The sequence below is a fragment of the Arvicanthis niloticus genome, chromosome 16 (assembly GCF_011762505.2).
Source record: "Arvicanthis niloticus isolate mArvNil1 chromosome 16, mArvNil1.pat.X, whole genome shotgun sequence".
In the NCBI taxonomy this organism is placed as follows: Eukaryota; Metazoa; Chordata; class Mammalia; order Rodentia; family Muridae; genus Arvicanthis; species Arvicanthis niloticus.
This window is the reverse complement of record NC_047673.1, coordinates 18,087,671-18,110,652: the sequence shown is the minus strand read 5'-3', so window position 1 is coordinate 18,110,652 and position 22,982 is coordinate 18,087,671. Positions and strand designations below refer to the sequence as shown.

Genomic DNA, 22,982 nt, shown 5'->3' with positions numbered 1-22,982 from the left:
GAAATTTAGATGTTATGGGGGCACTGGAGGTAGTAAAAAACCTGATTTGGGGGTCCATCTTCAATAAACTTCAAGCCTACTAATTAATGTCTAAGTAGCTACATAATTTGTTTGCGGTATGTCAATATCTGTTGAGTTTTCCCTCTGTGATAGTTTGTGATTTAAACTGCTACTATGTGTGAGCTTCTCTTAACTTTGAGCCAGTGTCATACTGTTTGTAGTTAATAACCTCCTTAATAAAGCACTCACCTGAAGGATGACCTGTCTGAGTGTCTCTAGTGAGTCCTGTCCTCTCTTTATCCTTGTTAACAGTGTGTTTATGTATGTGATCTTAAAAGACTCGTTTTTTAATTTTTATTGTATATGTGGATATGTGTATGTGAGAGTGAAAATCTCTGTGGAGTCCAGAAGAAGGGATAGGATCCCACAGAGCTGGAGTTAGGAAGATTTATGAGCTGCCCTATAAACACTAGGAGTCAACACAGGTCCTCTGGGAAGGCAAGTACATAATTTTAACCATGGAGGTAGATATCCAGCCTCTAGCCAGAGTTCTTAAAAGCAAAATTTAAACATGGCTTCTTCCCTTTTAGAGTTATGTTAACATTGAGATGGAATTGAAAGGTAAAAAAAAAAAAAAAAAAAATTACGGGGACATGAGTTGTAGCACCTAATGCTGAAGTGTTGACAGCTGCAAATCAAAGGGGGCTGAAGAGAACGGTCCACAGTTACAGAGCCGGGGGTTTGATTCCCAGCACCAACATGGCAGCTCACAACCATCTGTAACACAAGTTTCATGGCATGCACGTTGTATGTAGATATACACGCAGGCAAAATACTCACAGGCATAAAACAAAACAAAACAAAAAAAAATCCAACACAACATTTGTGGTAAAAAGTTGCTGACAAAAAAAAACCATTTTATATGGGGAGAGTATGGAGAGAGTCCCAATAAGAATGTTGAAATGGTCACAGACGTGCTTAAAACCTAAATATACATTGCTTTTCTCCTTTCCAGCTGCAAACTGTAATCTTCTAGGACTTCCAAAAACCCCACTTACTGTATAAAAGACATGTCTTATCTCCCTTATTTTCTGATTTTAGTATGTAGTAGTCCTTTCAAAGTCATCTTTGGAGCCACTCTGTAGTTTCACTTAACAAAAAATGAAAAAAAAAAATTGTCCTTCTTAGCATCTCTCTGAAATATTCCTTGAAAGCCACCAAAATAGTAAATACGTTGTCTTGTCTTACAACAATACTGTGATGAAACACCAGGACCTAGGCAACTTATAAAAATAAGAAGTGTTTAATTGAGGACTTGCTTCCAGTTTCAGTCCATGAACAACATGGCAGGAAGTATGGTAGCAGGCAGGAGTGGTGCTGGACCAGTAGCTTAAAGCTCACGTCTATCTTCAAGTTGCAAGTAGACAGAGAACGCTCAAGACTGGGTGTCTTAATCAACTTCCTGTTGCTGTGAAGAGACACCATGTCCAGGACAACTCTTTAAAAGGAATACATTTTACTGGGGCTGGCTTACAGTTCAGAGGTTTAGTCCATTATCGTCATGGCAGGGTGCAGGCAAACATGGTCCTGGAGAATAGCTGAGAGTTCAGGAAGGCAACAGAAAGAGAGAGGCACTGGGTTTGGCTTGAGCACTTGAAACCTCAAAGCCCATCCTCAAGTGACATACTTCATACAACAAGGCCACACCTTCCTATGAGATCATCTGGGTTCATTTTCATTCAAACCATCACATTGGGCCTGGTGTGGGATTTTTGAAATTTCAAAGCCCATCACCAGTGACATACCTCCAACAAGGCCACACTTACTCCAACAAGGCCAAACCTCCTAATCCTTTACAGACAGCTCCACTAACTGGGGATGAAGCCTTCAAACATGAGACTATGGAGGCCATTCTCATCCAAACTGAAATGATTTATAAAAGATAGTTATTAACAACCATGCTGATTAAGCCAATTAAAAGTTTTTTGGTTTTTTGTTTTGTTTTGGTTTGGTTTGGTTTTGGTTTTTCGAGACAGGGTTTCTCTGTGTAGCCCTGGCTGTCCTGGAACTCACTCTGTAGACCAGGCTGGCCTCGAACTCAAAAATCCACCTGCCTCTGCCTCCCAAGTGCTGGGATTAAAGGCGTGCACCACCACCACCCAGCCAATTAAAAGTTTTAACTCCTTTTTAAGCAATGTCAGACCAAGAAAGCAGGCTTATGCCTTTGAAAAGTCTGTTGGTGCCCATGCTAGAGGATGTAGACTTCTTAAAGACAAAAACCACAAAGACCATAATTTATATCAATGTTAGATGAGAGTCAGAGTAACCTTAAAACACTTATTCCTGGCAGAGCATGGTAATTATTTTATATATAACCTCAATTATTTTTGATACATTTTTTCTAGTTATTTCAGTTTACTAATTATTTTGATTGATACATCTAGGCCATAAACACCTCAAACATATCGTCAAGGCAGATGTGACCATTGTGGAGAGGAAGGTAGTGAGCTGAGAACTGTCTAAGCAAACTGAAGTGCGGTCAGAACAGGATAGCCTCACCCTAGTCATTTCAAAGTCACCACTGCTGAGACAGCTCTCCCTTGGAATCCCGTGTGCCTCCTGGATTCTGTTAGCTAGGGATTGAGTGAGGAAGAGCTCCTCTGTTATAGACATGCACTGAATACATTTCAGATAAACGGAATTTTCATTTGCACTGGAAAACACAAACCCACTCAATTCTAGTTCTGAACCTACGGAGAGTCTTGAGGGATAATCCAGGCAACAAAGGGAATTTCTTACAAGTTCCCCCAAGGTTGGGTGCTTCCTTCTGGCGCATAACTCAAACACACACACACACACATACACATAAAGTAATGAATAAATAATATTTTTTTTAATGTTTAGAATTATATAGTGTGATTTTTCCACTTTTTTTTTTTTAATCTTGGCAGGGTGGTGTGTGTGTGTAGATTAGTAATACACCGGTGGGGATCCATACTAGCATTTCTAAGTCCTGGGTTTGATCACTAGCACAGATGTGCTGAAACTCAGGACAGTTGCTTTGACTGATAACACCTGTGGGCTGTTAGGATTCGGGGAAACTTCTGCTATAGATCACATACCAACCCCTGTTGGGATCCCGAAAGTTCCTTTTCTACTGTATAAAACCTCCAAGGCCCCATGACCATCCTAGGTTTTTTCTAATTAAAGAACAATATGCTTCAAAAGAAATTGGTCTCTTTTATTCCACTTTGCCTCAATCAGTCCCGATTTAAGAACCCTCCTTAGGATATACTCTAGGACCAGACACTTTGGTTTTTAAGTGAACCGCGTGCCTATTTGAGAGTAAATATTTGTTAATTGACTATATCTATTCCCTATAATATTTACAAAGGAGTTCCCATTGTGTATAACATACATGTGTATTACTCGCACAGAATCCAAATTTAATTCCAAAAATACCTTCCCTCCCGGATTAATAAAACGCTGCTTTATATAAACCCCTAGCATTGAAAAAACATGTAAAGTGTGAAAGAATGTAAAAGTTCTTTCAAGGTTAAAGTGGAACCCTGAGGGGGAAGAGAGATGGATGGCTGTGCACCATTTGCAATTCTTCACACTCCTAAGATAGTCCAAAAGAAAGGGGCAGCTGGGGACTGGAGATGTAGCTTGGTGGTAGAGCACATGCCTAGCATGTGCAAGTCTTCAGGTTCCATCCCGAGCGTTGAAAAAGAAACAAAAGCAAAGAAATAGAAAAGCTACCCAAAAAAGGACACAGCACTGATTGTCAAGAAGCACCTAACGGCCTCTGAAAACCTGCGATCGGGAAGGGCCCCTGAAACCACAGCAGCATGTACAGTAAGTATCCCCGCCTGGCCAGGCCTCCGGGCCGGGCCCTCTACCCCACGCCTCTATGGTAGAACCCGAGGAACCGGAAGTGGGCCACGCCGGGGGCGGGGCGGGCCGCGGAGGGGGCGGGGCCTCCACCACCACCTCTGCTGCGGACCGAGGCGAGATGGCGGCCACTGAGGGGGTCGGGGAATCTGCGCCAGGGGGTGAGCCGGGACAGCCAGAGCAGCCGCCGCCCCCGCCTCCCCCGCCGCCAGCACAGCAGCCGCAGGAAGAAGAGATGGCGGCCGAGGCCGGGGAAGCGGCGGCGTCCCCTATGGACGACGGGTTCCTGAGCCTGGACTCGCCCACCTATGTCTTGTACAGGTAACGCCCTCCCGCGGGCCGCGGCGCTGGAGGCCGGGGCTGAGGTGCGAGCGACGCCGCAGCCGGGCGGACGGGGGCGCCCTCCGAGTGCGCACAGCCCCGGCTGCCGGCAGGCTGCGGCGGCGCTCTTCTGAAGCTAGGGTGCGGTGACACTTCCGTGGTCCCGCAGTGATAGCCGTACATCATCTGAAAGGTGCCCTTTTGACAGCTTGCTACGGATAGTTTCCTGTCAGCGGCTAGATTTGCTCTTTACAAACGCCGTCCGAGCTTTGCGTGCCTTCTGCCGATTGCAAAGAACTTTCTTGCCTTTCCTTCACCTTTTCCACTGTGCTCACCCCTTCTGTTCTTTCCACGTTCTCTAGTTCCTTGTCAAGAAGTACTTACTGTTTTCTACAGCTCTACCTAGACCCTTAGATGACTCGTTGACCGTGTTTTCATGAATGAGTGGAAGGCAGTATGCAGCCGTGTCTGTAGATGGATGACTTGAAAGTGGATGTAGGGTCCCCTATCTCTCAGAACTTTTCTCTGATTTGTGAATTATGTTCTTCGGATGGCTGTCTGATTTCCGAAGGACTAAATAGCAGTGTTTGCCAGGCCCCTCTCTAGACTACAGGTTTTATATATATTAGCAGGACATTCTTTTCCCTATATTCTTATATAAGGGATGCAATTTCAAGGTTAACTGTGTATCACAAATGTCTGCTGATTGGTATAGAGAAGAAAAGAATGTAGGTAAAGGCTGGTCACACTGAACAGTTCATGGAAGTTTCCATAAGGGCCTGTTGTTTCAGTTGTACTGTTGTTTTGAGACTGTTCTCTGGATTTTTTTGGAATGCTTACAATATGCTATGCAGGTTTTAAGTACTCAAAGTACTCATGCTCTGTTATTCCTTCTCAAAGTAGCCTTCCAAAGTTGACTGGTAACATTACCTTCATCTTACAAATGAAGAAACCGACATCCAGGCAGATTAATGACTTCCTTAATGTCACACAGGAAGTTGTAAAACTAATATTCCAGCTTAGGCAATTGTCAGATTCCAGAACCTTCTCTCACTCATGCTAGGCAGGCATCATCCCACATCCCAGGCCCTCACTCTGCCTTTTAGTGACCCTAACAGGCCACTTCTGGAGTAACAATAACTTCGTTTGATTTTTTTTTTTTTTTGGGGGGGGGGGGTTGTTGAGGCATCTCACCTAGGACTTTGTGCCTGTATTCTACCTCTTGAGATATATCCCCCGTCCGAATTTGAGTTTAAAAGGTTAGTTCCTATAAGCTGTTTTACAATAATACTGACTCCAGAATCTTACTAAATGAATGAGTGAGGGTAATTTCTAAGTTAAAACTTGGATACTTTGTAGAAGACCACATTTTGCCACACCATAAATTTGAAATTGTTGATTTATTCATTTTTATTTTTTAAAAATAGGTGTTTTAAGCCAGTTGATGGTGGCATACACCTTTAGTCCCAGAACTCGGGAGACAGAAGCAGGTGGATCTCTTGTGAGTTCAAAGCCAGCCTGGTCCACAGAGCAAGTTCCAAGGCTACCCAGAGAAAACCTTGTTTTTGAAAAGGAAAAAAAAAAAAAAAAAAAAAATTACTTTGTGTGTATGGCTGTGAGCCTGAGTGTATATCTGTTCTCGTGCTCCACTGCCTGTGGAGTTCAGAAAAGGGCACCAGATTCCCTGGAACTGGAATTATACTTTCAAATCTCCATGTGGGTGCTTTGAACTGACTCTGGCCCTCTGTAAGAGCAACAAGTGCTTTTCACTGCTGAGCCATGTCTCCAGCCCCTTATCCATTGTTCTTAATCCAAAGATGGTTTCTGTTTTATTTTTAAAATTTTAATATGTGAAACAAAGTGGCAGAGGTTTGCATGGAAGAATCCAATCACTACATTAAGATCTCCATTTTAATGAATGATTGTTGCTAATTAAAAACAAACAAACAAACAAGCACCAGAATTGTTTTTCTTCTAACATGCTTGAATATAATCATGGGGAACATGTCTGTTTTCAGGGACAGGGCAGAATGGGCTGATATAGACCCAGTGCCCCAGAATGACGGCCCCAATCCAGTGGTCCAGATCATCTACAGTGAAAAGTGTAAGTTTATGTTTATTAGGAAAATCTCTGTAAGTTGAGCTTTTAACAAAGTTGAAATTTACAAGCATATAGCAAGAAAAGTGAGAGATTTTTGTTCAATAAGAACCTGAGTTGCTTTGGTGAGTTAATGTTTTCTTTGTATTTGTCTTCATATTTTATTCAGGCGATAGAGATATTCAAAGCAATGAATGTTACATTATAATACATAATAGGTATTGTATGGTTGTGCTTTTAATTTGCATTTAAAGTATAACAGATGAATTACTGTTTTATTTAGAACAAGTTTTAGTTGTTCAAGTACGAGCATTTTAAAATATATTTTAGCTATGTAGTGTTAGCCTCAGTTGAAATGTGTGTACTGATGTTTTCTTTAACAAAGTAGCCTTTTCTTACCGTGAATGTGAACTGTTCTATAACTAGGAGGTCATACAAATGTTGATTGTTCTTCTAGGAAAGGGTAAATAGATGAAGTGCTATTTTTGCAATTTTATGTGTTTGTATGTTTGCATGTATAACTTTTTTACTCTCAGTTAATGCTTTGTTTTCTAAGATCTTTTTTTTTTTTTCAAAAATCATTTATTGATTCATTTACTGATTATGAAGTAATGGTAACAAATGTTTGAAAAGGAAGAACAGTGGTATGGGGGTTGCCATATATCAAGTATGAAAATGCAGTACTGAACAGTCAATCTGTCCTGCTAGTGCAGACATAAGAAAGACCGTAGGCACTGAGAGCAGGCCTCAGTTATATGAGGCCTGATGAGGTGTGTGACTGCATGCTTCCTTCAAAGGCTTTGTTCTGGTGGCTGTGGGTTTAGATAAAAGCATACTTATATCTTATTGATATACCTGGTATCTTAATGAACATAAAAATAAATTAAAGGTGAATTGATATTCTGAAACAAAAATAAATAAACCATATGCAAATGGGTAGGGATGTAGCCTGGCAAAGCACTTGCCTGGTACATGCAGTGCCCCTGGATTTGATCCCCAGCAGAACAACAAGCAGATTGTCTCTGGTCAAGAGACATCATCATCCATCTCTCAGGGGGAAAACAGATAAGCAAAAAAAATAATACTTAGTTCTTACTGTGATGAGGCATTATGAGATTAGATATAAAATAAAATACTCTATTGAAGAAAATTTCAGAGTATATAACTACATGAAAATGTTTTCTGAAATATCTCCATATAATATTTCTAGAAGAAATAGCAATATTACACAGAAATGTCTTTATTAGTAGTAACCAAACATCAACCAAGTCCAGATCCTCAGTAGGAACAGCAAGTGTTCTTTACTGCTGAGCCTTGTCTTCAGCCCCCTGAGAGCAGCTTCTGCTACCTATTCTGGACACACCCTCGAAGATGGCATCAGGTAGGCGCCAAAGAGATGGCTGAGTGGCTAAGGCCAGAGGACCTGAGTCCGTTCCTCAGTGCCCACATGAGTGAGGCAGCTCCTAACTCCCTGTAACTCTAGCTTCTTAGCACTTGGGAGTCAAGATTAGGAGTTCAAAGCTAGCCTCAGTTATATAGCAAATTTGGATCTAGCCGAGTACACGTGAGACACTGTCTCCACAAGATTCATACAGTATTAAAACAGCCCAACCACCCAGGCATTTGACTGTACTTTTTGGTATATAAATGATACACATGCAAAGACCACATAGTGTGTAATGGGGTTCATACTATGGTTCTAGTGTTAAACAGAAAGTGAGCCTCACATACTGTGTGTTCTGTCTCCAGTTAGAGATGTGTATGATTACTTCCGAGCTGTTCTGCAGCGTGATGAAAGAAGTGAGCGAGCCTTCAAGCTCACCCGAGATGCTATCGAGCTAAACGCAGCCAACTATACAGTGTGGTAAGCAATAGAATCCAGTAAGAGTTACTGCTAGCAGGTCTCGTGTTTGAGTCCAAGTGACTCCTTTCTTAACTGTACTCTAATTTTCATCAAAATAATAATTCACATATTTGCCCTAGAGTCTGTTGAATGAAAATAACAGTCTCTGCGCCAGTCCTTTGTGTTACCAGAACCCATTCCCGTTTTCTTGAATTGACTTCTGTGTACCAGATAACACTGTGTTACTGTTTATTTTTGCATCGTCGACATAATTCTTTCTATGAAAGATGCAGAAGTGCTTCTTTATACCACAAATGAGTTATGCTTCCTGCTGTTTGTGTCTCACAGGATAATGCATGCCCTTTAGTAGAGGGTATTCTGTTTTAACTTCTTAACTTATGTTTATTTGTGTCTTTGTGTACAATGTACATACATGACACATCACCCTTTGGCAGTCAGTTTTTCAATGGTGTGGGTGTCAGTCTTCAGGCATGGTTGATGTCGTGCCCTTTACCTTCTAAGCTACTTCACCAGCCCTGTTTTTGATTTTTAAAGCAGACTCTACTATAGCCCTGGTTGACCTTAAACTTAGTAGGTAGTTGAGGAAGCTGTATCTACCTCTTGGGAGCTGAAGTCACAGGCTTGTGCCCCATGCCCAGCAGCATCCATGTGGGCAAGCATTCTGTCCATTGAGCTGCATATCCAGCTGAGATTGCTTGTTTTTTTGTTTTGTTTTGTTTTGTTTTGTTTTGTTTTGTTTTTGGTTTACTTTCCTATGTAACAGAAAATAATTTGCTCCCAGACTCTGACATGTAAATGTGTCATATTCGGTATCTCTTCAAACTGTATAAATCCTTTGCCATTTAATCCTTTGCCATTTACTATTTTGTTTGTTTTTAAATAAAAAACAAAGGCAAAAACATTCCCAAACAAAACCTCCAAGTCTCATTATGCAGATCATGCTGCCCACAAACTCACAAAGATCTGCCTGCTCCTGTGCACATGTGTGCGCACACACACACACCCTTGGCCCCCGTGTCGGGTTTAAAAGCATAAACCACCACACCTAACTCTTTTCTTGACTTACTTTCTCATTTTTATAGAGCATATCCTTGAGCAGAAGACAACTTAGAGAAGAATGTGTGGATAGAAGTGTTTAAGATGAGGCAGAGAGATGGCTCAGTGGTTAAGAGCACTTGTTGCTTTTGTTTGTTTGTTATTTGGTTTGGTTTTTCTGACAGGGTTTCTCTGTATAGCCTTGGCTGTCCTGGAACTCTCTGTAGACCAGGCTGGCCTCAAACTCATAGCTCTTTTGGCCTCTACTAGGATTAAAGGCTTGCTTGTTGCTCCTAAATAGGACCTAGATTTAGTTCCCAGCACCCATGGTAGCTCACAGCTATCTGTAATTCCATGTCCTCTTCTGGCCTGTGCAGGCCAGTGTGTGCATGTGGTGCGTAGATGAACACACAGGCAAAACATCTAAATTCATTTTTAAAACTGTTTGTTTTTTTTAAAATGTATTTAGATGTTTTGCCTGCATGTTAGATTTATTTAAAAGTTTTTTGTCTTAAAGCCTTTAACTTTACTAACAGACTTCTACAGTGGAAACCAAAATCCTTCAAAATTTTGCAGTTTCCTATTTTTTTTTTAACTTCAATTGTGGACAAAATTCCTTTTGTAAACCCTTTTTTAAAAAATGTATTTGAATGTTTTACTTGCACATATACCTGTGTACCTCATGCATGCCTGGTGCCCTCAAAGGCCAGAGGAGAGAGTGGGTTCCCCTGGAACTGGAGTTACAGAATAGCTGTAAGCCACCATGTGGAACTGAACCCAGGTAAGAACAATTGTCCTTTAATAGGTTTCTCTGCTGACATAGCAAGCCAGTTCAAGCTGGATTAAAAGTATAAAAGCAGGCTTATTTGGGAATGGCTCTCAGGTGAATTCACCAGTCTCAGGGCCAGGCTGAAGAAGTCACCATGCAGCCAGGGAGGCAGGCAGAGAGACAGAGAGAACTCAAGAGAGAGCTCTGGCAGAAAGACTGAGAGGCAGAAACAGTGAGGGGCAGAGAGAGCAAGTAACTAAAAATGTCTGGGTTACATAGGGAAGCGCGTCTGGGGGAAGGGCAGCCCAGCCCCTAAACTGAAAGGTTTAGGTAAGGGGCTGGTTATGCCAGCCATACCCTGTAATAGGTAGGGACTAAGGGATGCTGGGAGAACCTGGAGGCCAGGTCTGTTGTGATATATTAAATAGGCACCTCAACTGCTTGTCCTGGGTTTGAAAATTAACCTCCTTAACCACAGCCATCTACCAGCCGTAAGCTTTGTCTTGAGCTCCTTTAAGTTGTAGTTTATGTGTTCTCTCCTGTCCTCCTCTGGATTGAATCTTGGCTGCAGAATAAACCCCCTGGGTTATCTTCTCTTGGTTTTTGTTGTTTTCTTGTTTTTGTTGTTATCGTTATTTCTTTTGTTCAGTTTGTCTTATTTTATTTTGTTCTTGGAGACATAATCTCACTGTGTAGCCCTGGCTGACCTGGAACTCTATATAGGCTAGTCCAGACTCCAGAATTTTACCTGCCTCTGCTTTCTGAGGTAGGGGTTAAAGGGATTGCCAGCACACCCTATAGGAAGCCTTATTCTATTTGTAAGTAACATTTCGACAGTGGTTCTGTTACAATATTTTGATAATGTTTGAAATATATTTCTTATATAGTATATGTATGTAAACTGTATTCTATAGAAAAGGAAGAGTTTTATTTTTTATTATAGAATCCAGAATATTACCTGAAAATAACATTTTAGTTACTCATCTTCCCATTCCTTAAAGGTCAACACTTTACTACTTCTGTTGTGCATTTGTTGTGGACCTCTCTGTTTGCACATGAACTGCTCCATTCTTCCAGTTCTAGATGTATGAATGTGGCCAGTTATAAGTTCTTAGATTGCTAGCGTATTGGCCATGTAAAGTAAGTACCAGACTGTTGTCTGTATATTGATTTCCTGTCTTGCAGCTTTACTTGACATTCTTGCTAGGCAACATGTGTGAAGTAATGAGATATTGGATGTTTGGTGTTTTGCTATAGGCATTTTCGGAGAGTTCTCTTAAGGTCGCTTCAGAAGGATCTACAAGAGGAAATGAACTACATCACTGCAATAATTGAGGAACAGCCCAAAAACTATCAAGTTTGGTAAGAGGAAAGCAGGGTGGAAATGTCACTCTGCTGTAGCACTTGGCACTGGGAGCTGAGATTTCCTTATCGCTTGAGTACTTTACATTCAGACTGTTACCTGCCTCTTAGGATTGTAAGCTTTGATGTTTGGAGCAGCCGTACTAGATTGGGGAAAAATCTGAAAATGGTTTTCTAGTCAGTATAAAATAACTTTCCTATATTTGATACTTTATATTCATGTAACTAAAGTGTTTATTAGTCTTGTAGATACAGGGAAGGTAGTAACAGTCTAAGGACGAGAGAGAATAAAAACTGACTATTTTATGGATCATTGTAAAGACATAGCAGCAAGGTTTCATTTTGTAGCAGGGAGTATGGATTATAATGTAGAGATTTTGTGGTGAGAGAGCAGAGAACAGAAGCAGAAAAGGAGAAATAAGGGAAAGAAAGGTGTAGAGTCCTGAGTAGCAGACCCTGGACTCCTCCCGTGCGCTGTAGTGAGGAAGCAGTGGGCGCAGGAACTGAGAACAGCCTGTGGGAAAGGCTTCTGGAGCAAAAGAAATGTCCTGAGCAGAAGGATGCAAGAGAGCCATGCACTCAGAGAGATGCCTATAATTCTATCTGACTACAGCACATTTCAGGAGTTCTTGAGATACAGGCAGGGATGACACAAACCTGGGTATGGCCTTATGAACATTGGTACAGATCTGGGCTGACCATAGTGCAGTGCATAGGTTCTCACCCTATAGGTCGTGACCCTTTGGGAGTCAAACAACGCTTTTACAGGGGTCACCTAAAACAATCAGAAATATCAGACATTTGCCTTATGATTTATAAAAATAGCAAAATTAGTTATGAAATAGCAACAAAAAATTACTTTATGGTTAGGGGTCACCACAACATGAGGACCTCTTAAAGGGTGGCAGCGTTAGGAAGGTTGAGAACCACTGCTGTAGAGACCTTCATTAACACCTGTCCCCAGTGTTAGGAGGGAGAAGCAGCCCCAAGCAGCCATGGCAGCTGTGAGCAGAGCACTCAGTGGGGGTTCTTGGGAATTGCCCACATGCTTGACTTTCATTCTAATATAAGATGAGCAGAGCAAACCCTGGATCTAACTAAATCTAAACTTGGATCTTTATTAAATTCTCACTGTGAAACTATGCTGTAAACTATTCCTCTCTCTGAAAAGTCTTTTAATCATAGAATATCAGAAGAACATTGTATTATTGTGTTGTGAGCAGTCAGTTTGGTAAAACTTACCTAGAAACCTGGGGAAAGAAAATGCTAGTAGTATTTCATGACTTGGAAAGTGTTAACAGTACGTTTAGAAAGCCTTCTTTCTAGGATTTTCTCACTGATAGCATCTTGCCTTCTTCCTTTTATGTGAGACGAATCTTTAGTTTTCATTCCCGCGGTGTTGGTTTAGCCTGAGCAGTAGAGTCTCCTGATCACCACGGACACACCATGCAGCTCACGGTGCAAAGGCCTTACTGAGCTAGTCACACTATTAACACTGAGTTACCCCGGTGCATGTGCTTGTTTCCTGGTCATATGGGGATGGAACTCAGGGTCTCACACATGCTAGGCAGATGCTCCATCACTGGCTGACTACCAAGCCTCATGCTGCATTTTTTAATTTCCAGTGTGTATAAGGAAAATTGTGAAAATGGAACATAGTATAAAAAAGTATTTTTCTAACACAGAAATTGTCTTGTGACAGAGTTGTAACTTGTCCTAGTTACACATTTTCTAGGGCAGAGTAAATAAGTTCTGCTTACAAACTGGTAAAATGAAGAGTTGCTTGTCTGGTGACATTCTGAACGTAGCGATGATGGCTGACCAGTTTTAACTAAAGACTCATTAGAATTGGTGGACTAGCATCACATCTGTCTCATCCATCCGTTTACAGTGCTGCAGAATTGCTGCTGAACAAAAGCCCAGGCTGTGGAGAGATTACTGTAGCTGCAGGTCTGCTTGAGAGACCAGTGCCCTAGATACCTGTTGTACACAGTCTGCCACTGTGCCTCTCACCTCAGGGCTCAGTGCTGGGGCTCTGCACTGTTAACCTCTCTGGTAGCTTTGGGAATCAGGGGTGACCTTGTGTGTTCTGAATTTCCTTTCACCTCACCTAGTGCAGCTGATGTTAGCTCTGAATTAATGCTTTCCCTTTCTTCTTTGGGCAGGCACCATAGGAGAGTATTAGTAGAATGGCTGAAAGATCCTTCTCAAGAGCTTGAGTTCATTGCCGATATTCTTAATCAGGATGCAAAGAATTATCATGCCTGGCAGCATCGACAGTGGGTCATTCAGGTATCTCCTTTCTTAAAGTCTGAGTCTGAACTTAACAGATATGCACACAGAATTAAACCTGTGGAGATGCTTGAAACCTGACATCCTTCATGAGGTTACCTTTTGCAATCTCTTTGGATATGTTCATGAATAGTTTCATATTAAAGAAAAGCAATAGTACGTTTTTAAGAACTTTTAGATTAAATTTACATTGTATCTCTTTTTTGAGACAGGTTCTCACTATGTAGCCCTGGCTGGCTTGGAACTCACTATATAGAACAGGCTGGTTTTCACCTCAGATGTCTGCCTGCCTCTGCCTTCTGAGTCCTGGGATTGGAAGCATGTGCCCCACACCATCACAGTTAAAAAATATCATTCAAAAATTTAAACATCCTCATATTAAGGAGAATACATTTTCTGAAGTTGTTCAGTAGTTGTAATTTTTTTTTTTATTTTAAAAAGTCATTTTGGATAAACAGAATTTCATGTTGACCAAGTTTGCCTTCTGTGTAGCTCAATGTGTTGACTTTCTGACCTTCCGGCCTTTGCTTCCCAAGTGCTGGGATACCAGGTCTGCACCGTTACTCTCAGTTTGTCTGTGAACTGTGTATTACGCCAGTGCTCTGAGCATGAGGCAGTCTACCTGCTGCGCTATACCCCGGACCCTACTGCTGGGCATTGTAGTTTTTTACCTAATCCTAACACTCAATGAGGCAGAGAAAGGCACATCTCTGAGTTTGAGGCCAGGCTGGTCTACATAGCAAATTCCAGGCCAGACAGGATGATATAGTGTGACTGTCAACAACAAACGCCAACAGAAAATTGTAATAACATAAAACTGTGTGTCACCCATGTCTGTCTACTAACACAACAGCTGAAATACACTATTGCCAATGTCTTTGCAAAGCTACCTCACACAGTACGATTTTACTGAATTGTCAGCAGTTCTAAATGACAAAGGATTCCAAGAGACCCTTCAGCTATAGTGTAGCTTTTAAGTTCCTGTAACTAAGGTACTGAAGTTTCTATGTTTACATTCGATATGCATGGTTTCATGTTTTCAACCCAATCTTTAGAAGGTAAGATTATTTTCAACTATAATAAGAGACAAGTGATTTCTGAAAACTGAAGAAAATTTGTACATTGTATATGCTCAATAAAAATCAAAGAAATAATATATCCCTCAGGCGTTGTGGCACATGCCTATAATCCCAGCACATGGGAGTAGGGGCAGGAAGAGAAGAATTCAAGGCCAGACTGGGTTACACAAGACCCTGTCTCAAACAAGAAATGGGAAGAAAGGAAAAGAAAGAATGTCTTCAGTTTGAAAGTGATACATACATATCCTTAAAGTCATATAAGACAGGCTGGAGAGATGGCTCAGTGGTTAAGAGCACTGACTCTTGGCAGAGGACCTGAGTTTGATTCCCAGCTACATGGCAGCTCATAACTAACTGTAAATCCAGTCTCAGGGGATCTTATACCCTCTTTTGGTCTACATGCACAGGGTACATGGACATGCATGCAGGCAAAACATTCATACACATGAGGTTAAAAATGAAGGAAAAATACCTAAAAATTATGTAAGTCAGTGTTTCTCAAACAGAGGTGTTCAGGATGGTTGACAGTATTTGAGAGTGCTTGCTGGTGTAGGCACATGAACCGTGCTCACCCTCCATTCTTCATCAGCACAGAACTTTTCACCAAAATAGTCTCTTAGTTTGTTATCTTCGCCATGACTTTTAACATCAGGGTCCAGCTTCTAAAGTTTTAGTCTTACTAGTGTCAAATAAGAAATAAAAATACATTCACTTTTTCAAAATGCTCTAACCATAAAGTAAAACTTGACATTTAAATACAAATGTTTGTATTTTCTGTTTGTTTTAAAGTAATTCTATTATGCATTTTCTTTATTAATGTGTGTGCTTGTAAAGTTATTCAGTTCCCGCCCCCCTTCTTTTCTGACAATGTCTTATGTGTCTCAGTTCAGCTTTGAACATATGTAGCTGAGATGACCTTGAATTTCTAATCCTGCCATCTACTCCTGGATGCTGGGATCTGGTGCTCGTCACCATGATAACCCCCTTCTCTTCAGTTCTACCTTCTCAGTTTGCTGACATTTTGCTTGTTTGTTTATGTTTGTTTTATAAATAATAGAGCATTTCTAACTGGTTTGTTTTTTTTTTTTTTAGGAGTTTCGACTTTGGGATAATGAGCTGCAGTATGTAGACCAACTTCTCAAAGAGGATGTGAGAAATAACTCTGTGTGGAACCAAAGACACTTCGTCATTTCTAATACTACTGGCTACAGTGACCGTGCTGTGTTAGAGAGAGAAGTTCAGTTAGTATCCCACATCGCTCATTTCTTTATTAAAGTTTGCACACCAGTCATGTTTCGGGCACTCAGATGCTGCAAAATCAATACTTTCCCAGGCCCTACAAACGTTTTCCAGGCCTCCCAGGCCTTACAAACTCAAATGGGGCAGGTTGGGAAAACACATCACGGATGAATCTGCATGTCATACATACATACATCTGTGTGTTGCAGGCTCATAAGTTTCTTAACGTGTTGTTGATTCTAGAGATTGTGAAGAAATTAATTTCACAGTGCCAGGAAGTTTTATTTTGGATCTGTTCTCACTAAATTCTGTTGTATTTTAAATAATAGTTCCCAAATGCCGAGTTATTCTTGTGAGGATTTTGACTGGACAAGTGATTGACTGTAGGTACTGAGTAACACTCCTAGCTTTAAACAGATAACTCTAGACATTGCCAGATATATCTGTAGTGACAAATCACACACGTGCGTGCACGTACGTACACACACACACACACACACACACACACACAGAGAGGTGCTCCTTTATGTAAAACTATAAGAATTCAGAGCCAACTCTCCTCAACCCCTTTTTAATACAGGTTCTTGCTCTGTAGCCCAGGCTGGGCTAGAACTTGAGAGCTTTCTACTTGAGTGCTAGGATTCTGAGCAAGCAGCACCACACACAAGGGACTGTTTATGACCCAACATAAACAGTGGACTTGAGAAGAGAAAGTTTAACTGCTTTAGAGAGGGCCATTGCTTTTTTCGCATTGGAGCTGTTTTCTTACTAATCAGTAGAATCCTTTAGGGTTATTGAACCATGGATTGACCCAACTTTTAATGAATGGACTTTAATATTTCTTATTTACTAAGTCTTCATTGGGTTAGTTTTTAAAAGAACTAAAATACTGAACATAAAGCATTTGGAAAGTGCATATTGTTCTCCCTTTAGGGGGCAATCAGTGGCCTTCTGCTGCTAAAGAGAGAAGCAAGACCCTTGAGTCTGTCAGAATTGAGGCATATTTCCTAAAGATGGCAAAAGTAATATTTAAAATAATAATAGATGTATTTATCCAGAAGTCATGGTATGTTAATTAGAATTTTAACTCAAGAATATAGATAAATATTTAGATATATTATAGTTTTTTATGCTTTTCCCCTTTTTATTATAAAAGTAATATAGGATGTTTATGAGAGAAGATTAACTGTGTTAAGTTTAAAGACAAGACTTCCCTTTTCTTGAGCTGGAGATATGGTTTAGTTGGTAAAGTGCCTGCCTAGCATGTGCAGAGCTGTGGATTCAGTCCCCGGCACATCCTGAAGCCAAGTATGGTGGGTGCTGCACACCAGTGTACTTGGCACTTAGCTGATCTAGACAGAAACATCAGAAGGTCAAGGCCATCCTTTGTTATATAACAAGTCCCAGGCCAACCTGGGCTATTTGGGATCCTTACTCTAAAGAGAAGGAAAGGAAGGAAGGAAGAAAGGAAGGAAGAAAAGAAGGAAGAACAGTTGAAAAGATTCTCTTGAATAAGCTACCATTATGTATACCCTTTCAATCTTTGTAAGTACATTTGCAGACATTTATACACATTTCTCTATAGGTATTGTTTTTGTATATATGCAGGAGGGTTTGTTTATGAGACAGTTTCATGTGGCACACACTGTCTTAGAACACAATATATGGACTGGTACCATTTTTGAACCTGCCTCCGCCTTTCAGTGCTGGAATGACAGGCCTGTGCTACAACAATGGGATTTTGTTTGTTTGTTTTTTGTTTAATAGATCTTTCCTGTAGTTCTGTGCAAGCATAGTCTACTGCTGTAGGTTAAGTACACTTTTCCTAAATTACTTGGGACTAGTCTTGCTTGAGATTTTGGAATATTGGCATTGTGTTATAATTGATTATTAATCTTATAACAGTCTTATAGTATATACTCATGACCATTTTTATTTTTATGTGATTTCCATAACAATTCTTTCTCTCTCTCTCTCTCTCTCTCTCTCTCTCTCTCTCTCTCTCTCTCTCTCTCTCTCTCTCTCTCTCTAGACAGGATCTCATTGTGTAGGAATGGCTAGCCTGGAACATGCTTTGTAGTCAAGGCTAGCCTTGAACTCTACCTCCCCAGTGCTGGGATTAAAGGTCTGCACCATCACCCAGTTCCATGCCATGTCCTTTAGCTCCTAAAGTGATATCAGTTACTGAGACTTTCTTAGGCATAAGTTCACCTTTGACTCACCACCCAGCTTGCTGTGTAAATACAAGACAGGTCTCCTTGCTTTTAGCTAACCTTCTCTTCAGAAGGAAAAATATTCAATATTCTTTTTTTTTTCCTTTCAAAAAATATTTATGTAGTAGTTTTGGGGATCCAATCCAAAGTAAAGTCTTTAAGACTGACTTTGTGTGTGCACATGCTACATGTGCACGGACATGCGACCTGTGTCCAGGTGTCTACCGAGACCAACAGGATAGCAGATGGTTGGGAGCTGCAGACATGGGTGCTGGGAAGCAGTCCCACATCCTCAGGAAGAGTAGGAAGCACTCTTAACCACAAGGCCATCTCTAGCCCTTCTGTATATCTTTAAAGAAAAAAACCAAACATTCTGTGTGAGTGCTTTGTCTGCAGGTATGCCTGTGTATCACCTGCAGTGCTTGAGGTGGATGGAAGAGGTTGTTGGATCCCCTGGGACTAGAGTTACAGATGGCTGTGATCTGCCGTGTGCGTGCAGGGAATTTGAAAGAGCCAGTGCTCTCAGCTGCTGAGCCACTTCAACAGCGCCATTTCTTAGCGGGAAGCAGGGTGTTGAGACAAGTTGACAACTGCACAGTTAAGGACTCTCTAGGTTGGCGCTCCAGTGGTACCAGGATCCATTGGCTGACAGAGGGAAAGGAGAAAGCACACATACATCAGGTTCCATCCCAATGTTGCTCAAACTGTGTCAACTTGAGCTGTTCGTTTAAAATCAGATGTATTTTCTTACAGGTACACTCTGGAAATGATCAAATTAGTGCCACATAATGAGAGTGCGTGGAACTATCTGAAAGGGTAAGACACTGCTTTCACTCGTTTGTCATGAGAGCCAGCAGCCTGCTGCTCACGACACCATGGAGTGTGCACCATAGCCAGTTCTAGAGGAATACGAGGGGGTTTTCTCTGTTGGTACAGCAGAAGGTAAACCAGAGTGTGGTTGTGGTAACCCCCAGGCCTCGTGCTCTCAGTCTTCCACCCCCAGGAACACACGAGTCCAGTTTTCAGAACAGTACAAAGCGAATGATAATGCATGTTACTAGTGTTTATAACTCTCATAGGGATTTGCTTTCTAAATGCTGAAGCCTCCAGACTTTGTTTCAAAGAATGGAACACACCATTCATGTGGACTCAGTATAGAAGGACAGCATAAACTAGACAAGTCACTCAGATGGGTGGGGATGTGCATGCCAGAGAACATAAACACAGAAAAGTACAGCATGACTGTCAGTGTTACTTCCAGTGACAAGTCTTAACTCTTAAGGCTTCCAAGGTCTGGCCCTTGACACAGCCTAGCTCCTCGGGTTACAGGGCATACCCTGAGGCCCAGTCACACTTGGAGATGTGCAATGACCTATAATCCCCTAAATAGCTGAGGTGTGAAGAACAACCTCAAAAGGAAGTAGAGACATCTCTCTTGCTCTTCTTTTTATCTTTAAGAAGAGTTCTTTTCTGCTTCAATAGTGACGTCATGTAGCCTGAGTTATAAATGATTGTCTTACAACTTTCTTAGGTGGATCTCGGTTATATTGGGTTGCACTCAGACTGTGATACTGACAGTGACTTGAACTTCTTATTCTGTCCTTCCACTTTCCAGATGCTGAGATCTCCGCTGTGCATTCCCATACCTGGGCTGCGCTCTGCTGGGCATTGAACCCATGGCCTTGTGCATGCTAGGCAAGCACTCTGCCACCTGAGCCACAGCCCCAGTCCAACTTCATTATATTTTAAGTTAATTTTTTACTCAACTTTAAACATCCATCAGTAAGGGCCACACAGTTTAAAATAAGTTCTGTTTTCTTTTCCCACCTCACTTGTTCATAACAAGTCTTCCCTTGCTTGTGCCTCAGGCTTACTTGCTTCTGATCTTTCTCTGATTGTGTGTGCTCTCTCAGAATGGAGTTTTGTTTTGTTTTGCTTTGTTTTTTAGGATTTTGCAGGATCGTGGTCTTTCCAGATACCCTAATCTATTAAATCAGTTGCTTGATTTACAACCCAGTCACAGTTCCCCCTACCTGATTGCCTTTCTTGTGGATATCTATGAAGACATGCTAGAAAACCAGTGTGACAACAAGGAGGACATTCTTAATAAAGCACTAGAGGTGAGTTTGTGGGCAACAGTGTCCTCTTACTGCCTCGCCCACTACCGTTGGGCCACATCTCACGGGGTTTCTCAGGGCTCTTTCTAGTTTGGGACAACATTGTCAGTAGGTAACTGCTGTACCTACTCTCAATTGTGCATGACCCATGTTAAATTGACATGTGCCCTTGAGTTTGAATTAAACATTAATACATTTTTATTTTTTATTTTCAGTTATGTGAGATTCTAGCTAAAGAAAAGGACACTATAAGAAAGGAATATTGGAGATATATTGGACGGTCCCTTCAGAGTAAACACAGCAGAGAAAGTGACATACCAGCTAGTGTATAGCAGCGAGAGCATCCAGAAGAAGTGGACGATGCTTTCTAAGGCCTGTTACGCAGGAGTGTAGAGCGGTCGGTCATCTCTTGCCTGTGCGCTAAAGTTGTCCAGGTGCTGCTTTTAACAAAAACTGAGTGTGACTCCTGTGTGCTGACGCGTTCAGACTAGCTCTGAGAATCGATTCTCTAAAGCAATGTCATGGGAGGGGAGGGTGAAGAATTTCCCATAAAGGAACTACTGCTTTTGTAGTCTTCCCACATTTAATCCAATCCTGTAGAGTCAGCTCCTCCTGAAAGGTGTGTGTGTGTGTGTGTGTGGAAGGCTGTGTGCCGGCAGTGACTACAGGGGAACTGTTAGTGATTGGCAGTGGCCTGAGTCAGTGCGCTACACAGGGACTGCACCTGTTGATTAGAGCTGCTGGGCCACGCTCACAGGATCTTGCTATCACTGTAACCAACTAATGCCAAAAGAAAGGTTTTATAATAAAGTCACATTATCTATAAACAATACCATAGTGTTTGCTGTTTAACAGTATACAACAAACAAGGAGCCCAGTGCTTGGAAGGCTGAGACAGGAGGATTGCTGCAAGTTTGAGGCCAGTCTGGACTACATAGGTTCAGGCCAGTTCAGAATACAGAGGGTGGCTTTTGGGGGGGGGGGGAGTCAAAAACTGAGAAAGAAAATACTACTAAACAATTTGTTATTATGGGTGAGAAATATGAATTTATTAAAAGTGGAAATTAGTCCTGTTTTTCCTGCCAGCAACAAAATGCACTCAAGGTAATTCAAACTAGATTTAATCAACATAGATAGCTCAGTCATTGCCTCATCTTCTGAAGTCTACCCCACATCTACACTGTGCAGCAGCAGCAAGTGGCTGCCGCCTGAACCAGAGCTGCAGTGGAAGGAGTTAGAAGACACAGTCGCTGCCAGCTCCAGGCCGCCACCTTCTACAGAGGCACGCCTGCGATGTGCTGACCAGCCAGAGGCTCTGAAATGTAGTCCCTTGGTTTCTGGCCTCTGCCAGTCACCCAAGACTAGAGTGGAGTTAGGCGTTTGCGTGCTTCAGACTGTTGTGTTAGCTCCACCAGCAGTCCATAAAGGGCTTCTCAGTGTTAGAGCACCAGACCACAGCTAAGGAAGTCACTGAAGACTTGAATAAGCCTCTTCTCCACATCAACTTAGGAAATAACTTTTAGTAGAGAAAATGTATCTAAGTCATTTTTAACATTTTAGTTTTGTTTTTACATCGTATGTTAGTATTTGTCATTTGCGGATTTCCCAAATCTCTAGTTCTATATTTGAGAACAGCTTAAAATACCATCTCTTTTTTTAGCAGCATTGTAGTAGAAACAACAAAACAGCCTAGTGGTCAGTTGTGGTGGTGCACGCCTCTAACACCAGCATTTAGGAGGCAGAGACAGGCATGTCTTTCTAAGTTCAAGACCAGCCTGGTCTACATTTTGGGGTCCAGGTCAGCCAGACCACATAGGAAGAGTTTGACTCAAAAAACAAAACAAAAACAATCCAGTCTAAGAACATTTATCCTCAGAAATTACTGTCAGTGATTTAACATTGTTTTTAGGGCTGCCGACTCAGCAAAGCTATTAGGGACGAAGAAGCCTGCGGGGCCAGTATACAGCACAGAGCCATGATCCCTGCAGGCAGAGGTTTACCACAAGTTCAGTGGCAGCCTAGGCAACCAAGGGAGATTCTGCCTTGACAAAAACAAGCAGACATGTGCTGTAATTTCTACACTCCAGATGCCACGGGATAGCCAGACCCTGTCTCAGAGATGCCTCTGTTAGTTTGTCCTCACAGTCTCTGCTCCCCAGCTTCTGCTCTGTCATCACTCTGTCGAACAAGTGTGTGCTCGCAAGAGCTGGGCCATTTTGGCCCCTTTGAGGTAATTCGTATTTTAACGTTCGTTTCAAGAGTTTGATGTGTACATCATTCAGTCTTAATTATGTGTGACGTTCAGGTCAGTCAGCCTCAGTGCTGAGATTAAAGGCAAGTGCCACCACACCCTGCACACTGAACATTTGGTTTTCATGGAGAACCTGTGTCAGTCCTCTGGCCAGAGACCCTGATGCTAGTTTGACCATCAAGAAAGTGCCAGCAGTCTGTAGAAATGCACAGTGCTGAGAAGTAGGGATGGAGTCCTCAGCCCTGCGTGAGGCATCTGTGGTACACACAAGCATCCTGCCTGAGGAAGAGGTGGCAGGATGTAGGCTAGCCAGAGGACAGGACTGGGAGGAGTGAGTGCTGTGGGGTGGACCTGCCGCAGCGGCTGGCTACTGCACTCAGAAACTCGGTGACTGTGATTACCTGCACAACGTGGAGCCAGATGAAACTCTAGCAAAGCTTGGGGAAGT

At 41.9% G+C, this 22,982-nt stretch overlaps 1 protein-coding gene across 1 annotated transcript; it reads left to right on the top strand.

The window, feature by feature from the left end:
- The first annotated feature begins 3,945 nt into the window (after positions 1 to 3,945).
- Positions 3,946 to 21,115, top strand: Fnta (farnesyltransferase, CAAX box, subunit alpha). The gene is made up of 9 exons (XM_034520822.1): positions 3,946 to 4,215; positions 6,234 to 6,319; positions 8,063 to 8,177; positions 11,239 to 11,343; positions 13,509 to 13,635; positions 15,807 to 15,955; positions 18,920 to 18,982; positions 20,115 to 20,286; positions 20,499 to 21,115. Exons 1-9 carry the CDS (start codon positions 4,016 to 4,018, stop codon positions 20,613 to 20,615), a joined length of 1,134 nt encoding a protein of 377 aa, XP_034376713.1. The 5' UTR covers positions 3,946 to 4,015; the 3' UTR covers positions 20,616 to 21,115.
- The last annotated feature ends 1,867 nt before the right edge of the window (positions 21,116 to 22,982 follow it).

Coding starts and splice junctions, on each gene's coding strand:
- Fnta (XM_034520822.1), top strand. CDS start 4,016: ATGGCGGCCACTGAGGGGGTCGGGGAATCTGCGCCAGGGGGTGAGCCG. Junction 6,320..8,062: donor GATCATCTACAGTGAAAAGT/GTAAGTTTATGT, acceptor TTCTGTCTCCAG/TTAGAGATGTGTATGATTAC. Junction 11,344..13,508: donor CCCAAAAACTATCAAGTTTG/GTAAGAGGAAAG, acceptor TTCTTTGGGCAG/GCACCATAGGAGAGTATTAG.